At 34.6% G+C, this 3,726-nt stretch overlaps 1 protein-coding gene across 1 annotated transcript; it reads left to right on the top strand.

The window, feature by feature from the left end:
- Positions 1-1,284: 1,284 nt before the first annotated feature.
- LOC107759891 (uncharacterized) lies at positions 1,285-3,184 on the top strand. Its single transcript, XM_016577895.2, has 3 exons — positions 1,285-1,437; positions 1,841-1,946; positions 2,566-3,184. The coding sequence occupies exons 1-3, from the start codon at positions 1,405-1,407 to the stop codon at positions 2,748-2,750; spliced, it is 324 nt and encodes a 107-aa protein (XP_016433381.1). The 5' UTR covers positions 1,285-1,404; the 3' UTR covers positions 2,751-3,184.
- The last annotated feature ends 542 nt before the right edge of the window (positions 3,185-3,726 follow it).

Genomic DNA, 3,726 nt, shown 5'->3' with positions numbered 1-3,726 from the left:
TTTTTCAACACAATTAGTACCTCAAAAAAGTTCATTACTAATTAATAAATGTAAATAATATTGTTGAAAAAACCAATAAATATTAGTTATATCGACACTATTTGAACAAAAAGCAAACATCGATTTGAGACAAGAACCAAATCCTTAAAACCTATATAGCCTCAGATGTACTCTCAAATAAGTTGAGTTGTGGAATGGTAGGAAATGACATCTTTCTTATTAAATACTACTAGTTAAAAACCATTTGATAAAAGATGTTTTTTCATGATGGTAATTAAGGGAGGGGAAATTGAGTAAAGAGATAATGTCGTTTTAACTAAGGTAGTCATAGTTGGTAGTTATAGTTAGAAGCTAATTCACAACTTCCTCCACAAGCAAATATAGACTAACCTCTTTCTTGGCATGTCTACTAGATTATATTCTTGGTAATTTAGAAGGGATCCGTCTAATTTTGAAGTGTGACGTCGTGATGCTTTTCCCTTCTTTCAGCCGAGTGACCTTATCGATCAGTGGCGGACGCACGTAGAGACAAGCGGGTTCAACTGAATTCGTTTCATCAAAAAATAATACTGTATATATGTACTTCTAAGATTGAACTCGTTTGCATAAAATCTTGAGTCCGCCACTGATCGAAAGGGCTTTGACCTAGTGGTTATAATAACGCATCAAGTGATATATGGATTAGGTACATATTCAGCATCATAAGTTCGAAACTTGTCACAAAATAAAAATCTTAAATTTAAATTGACAATAGTAGAAAGATGAGTCCATCATCTACCGGATTTCAAACTGTATGCCACTGACCCTCTGTTATTCAAAAAAGTTGAATTTTTGTGGGACACGATTTTTTTTCGGTGACAAGTAATCGCATATTGCCAAACAACATCATGTCCAACTTTATACATAAGCACACAACACTAGTGATGAGGTGGTAATGAAACCATGCATATATTTGATCAATTAGCCTCTAGTGTTCGAATCCTATTGGTTGATTACACGTGAGTAGATAATTTCATACAATAGGAAAATGCCACTTAGGTAATCTTGGTTTGTTCATTTTTTGGTTATTAATCTCTCTCTCTATATGGCAATATATGGACCCAATAATCACGTGGAGGGGGCAGCTGATTGGAAACCCTAAAAGACAAAGAAATTGTCACTTACAAAATCTCCTCTAATCCCCTCTCCACCAGTTATCATTTATCTCCCACGTGGGACTCCTTACCCCACTCTACTGTTTTGCAAATTCTCCTAAGTTTTCTACACTCTATTTTTATTCACTCACTTGCCTCAGCTCATGATCTCTTATCATACCATACTCCTATCATCTTTTAGATAATATATATTTTGCTTGAGCTTCAAATCTTGTGTTGGTGAAGATCAGATAGTAACTAAACTATTATCATGAGTGATTCCTCTGCTTCATACATCCACTTGGTAAATAATTTTATTTTTTATGACCACTCAATATTTATCATGATCAACTTCTCTTCCGTAATAAGAACTTTTGTTAGTATTAGTATTCTCTCTTCAAAGCTGCCTAAAGTTTTGCTTACGGTTCGGCAGAACACAATAGGTTTGGCTCAAATCTTTTTTTTTTTTTGTGTGTGAAACAATTCAGTTAATATGTATACATATTTATTCAGAACCCATTAAGTTACTTTTTCTAAAATCCAGAACCCTTAAACTCAAAATTCTAGTTGTGCCACAGGTTGTGCGTCTGTTCTTATATTGATCCCGTTTAACTTTTTATTTGTACTGTATAAACTCTGAAACTAATTTATTGTGAATTTTATACGCTGTTTTTATGCTTTATTACTGATGCTTAACCCTAATTTAGGTGCAGCACCTGATAGAAAAGTGCCTGATTTTCCATATGACTAAAGAGGAGTGCATGGAGGCACTATCCAAGCATGCAAACATCAAGCCTGTAATCACTTCTACTGGTTAGTACTGTAGTGCTTTTCTTTTTTCCTTTTTAATGTCTGTATGATCCCGAATCAGCCACGCATTGACGTAAGCGTCACAGTCGTAGGCTGCACTGATCATATTTCTTGGCCCTTTCTCGAATCTTGCGTAAATGAAGAATGGTTGTGCACCGGGATTATGCATGCATGCAGAATTTTAGTTTGAGGGACTTCCCAAAACCACAAGCTTGTAAATAGGAGTACTTTTAACCGTCTAATCCAAATATAATAGTGGAGACCTTAAGGGTAGTAGACAGGCAGATTTAAGAAAACGTCTGTCGAATATTTTCTTTTCTTTTCCGCTTGAACTATTTATACATATGAATCAAAATTTATATATACTATGTATATATAATAAATCACAGTCATTAAATCACTTACTTTAGATCTTTGATTCGCGTAGGTAGTCAAATTCTATTATCATTCTAGTAGTGTTAGATTCAATATATATTTTATACCCTCCAACTTAGTAGGCGAATATTAACTACTTGTAGGTATTAGAGCTAGCACAACATTAAGAGCAACAATGATGGTGCACATATACAAACTCCTTTCAACTATATATACACTCAACTGATCATTTTATCATATTTTGCAGTGTGGAATGAGTTAGAGAAAGAGAATAAAGAGTTCTTCGAGTCATATACTCAATCACAGAACAAAGATCGCCTGACAGAGGCAGAGACTAGCGCGATGATTCAAAAAATGATATCAAACCATGATCACGATCATTCCAAAGACTCGGAGGAAGTAGGTTGTTCGAAGGATTCAGACAAGGGATAACATGTTATGTCCAAGCGAAAGCGATCTAACCTTTGAGTTCTGGTTGATCTTTAGGGATTTAACTTATATAACGCAAAACATTTTCACGCTATCAAGTGTACCTGTCTTATTTTCCATGATTATTAATACTATCAATTATTATGGATGGTTACATGTAATTATCTTTTATGTATGACCAGGTCCCTACTTCATTGAAAATTCGGACATTGTACTATGTGGTCCTTTTCTTGATCATACTATATACTAGTTGGTTGAGCAGCTCCAACATATATACCAGTTGAGTAAATTTAATCTAACTTTTTTGTTGTCACAAGTTGGTGTACTTGACAAGAACCAAAACCTTAAATGAATGGCCTTATATGATTGAAAGTAAGAGTTGTGAATTGTTGGAGAACGACTAATTAATGGAGCTGTGGCCACACTTGGAATCTTCATATTATATGTCTTCTTTTGTCTGTTAAGGGGCTATTAAATTTTGGCTCTTTGGTAGTCTTGTATTGTTGTACAAGATGTCATGTGATATATAAAAACAACACCCAAAACCCATTTATGGTTATTTTGGACAAGTGTGACGGAAATGTGTGTTTAAAAAAAGAGTGACATTTTTATATATAGCGCTCTTTTAAAGAGCGCTATATATATATATATATATATATATATATATATATATATATATATATATATATATATATATATAACGCCATCTTTAAATCGCGCTATACAGGGCTGATAAGACAGCTATGCATAGCGCGGTATACAACCGCGCTATATATGTATAGCACAGTTATATACCGCGCTATACATAGATAAATAAACGGTCCTCCTCCTTCTTTCCCACATTCGAACCAGACGACCCCCCTCCCCAAATTTCCTTCTAAAAATTTATAGTGGACCCCACCCGTCACACAAAAAGATAAGATTGTAGGTCCCACATCCTAGCCAAGCCTTCTATTATTGTGGTTTCCTCGTTTCGGGC

Source organism: Nicotiana tabacum, chromosome 23 (genome assembly GCF_000715075.1).
Source record: "Nicotiana tabacum cultivar K326 chromosome 23, ASM71507v2, whole genome shotgun sequence".
Taxonomy (NCBI): Eukaryota; Viridiplantae; Streptophyta; class Magnoliopsida; order Solanales; family Solanaceae; genus Nicotiana; species Nicotiana tabacum.
Note: the sequence above shows the minus strand (reverse complement) of the source record. Positions and strands in the feature narration are given on the sequence as shown.

What these genes read in the sequence shown, in the direction of transcription:
- LOC107759891 (XM_016577895.2), top strand. Translation starts at nt 1,405, where the DNA reads ATGAGTGATTCCTCTGCTTCATACATCCACTTG. An exon ending in CTGCTTCATACATCCACTTG is followed by an intron (nt 1,438 to 1,840) that starts GTAAATAATTTT and finishes ACCCTAATTTAG; the next exon opens with GTGCAGCACCTGATAGAAAA. An exon ending in GCCTGTAATCACTTCTACTG is followed by an intron (nt 1,947 to 2,565) that starts GTTAGTACTGTA and finishes CATATTTTGCAG; the next exon opens with TGTGGAATGAGTTAGAGAAA.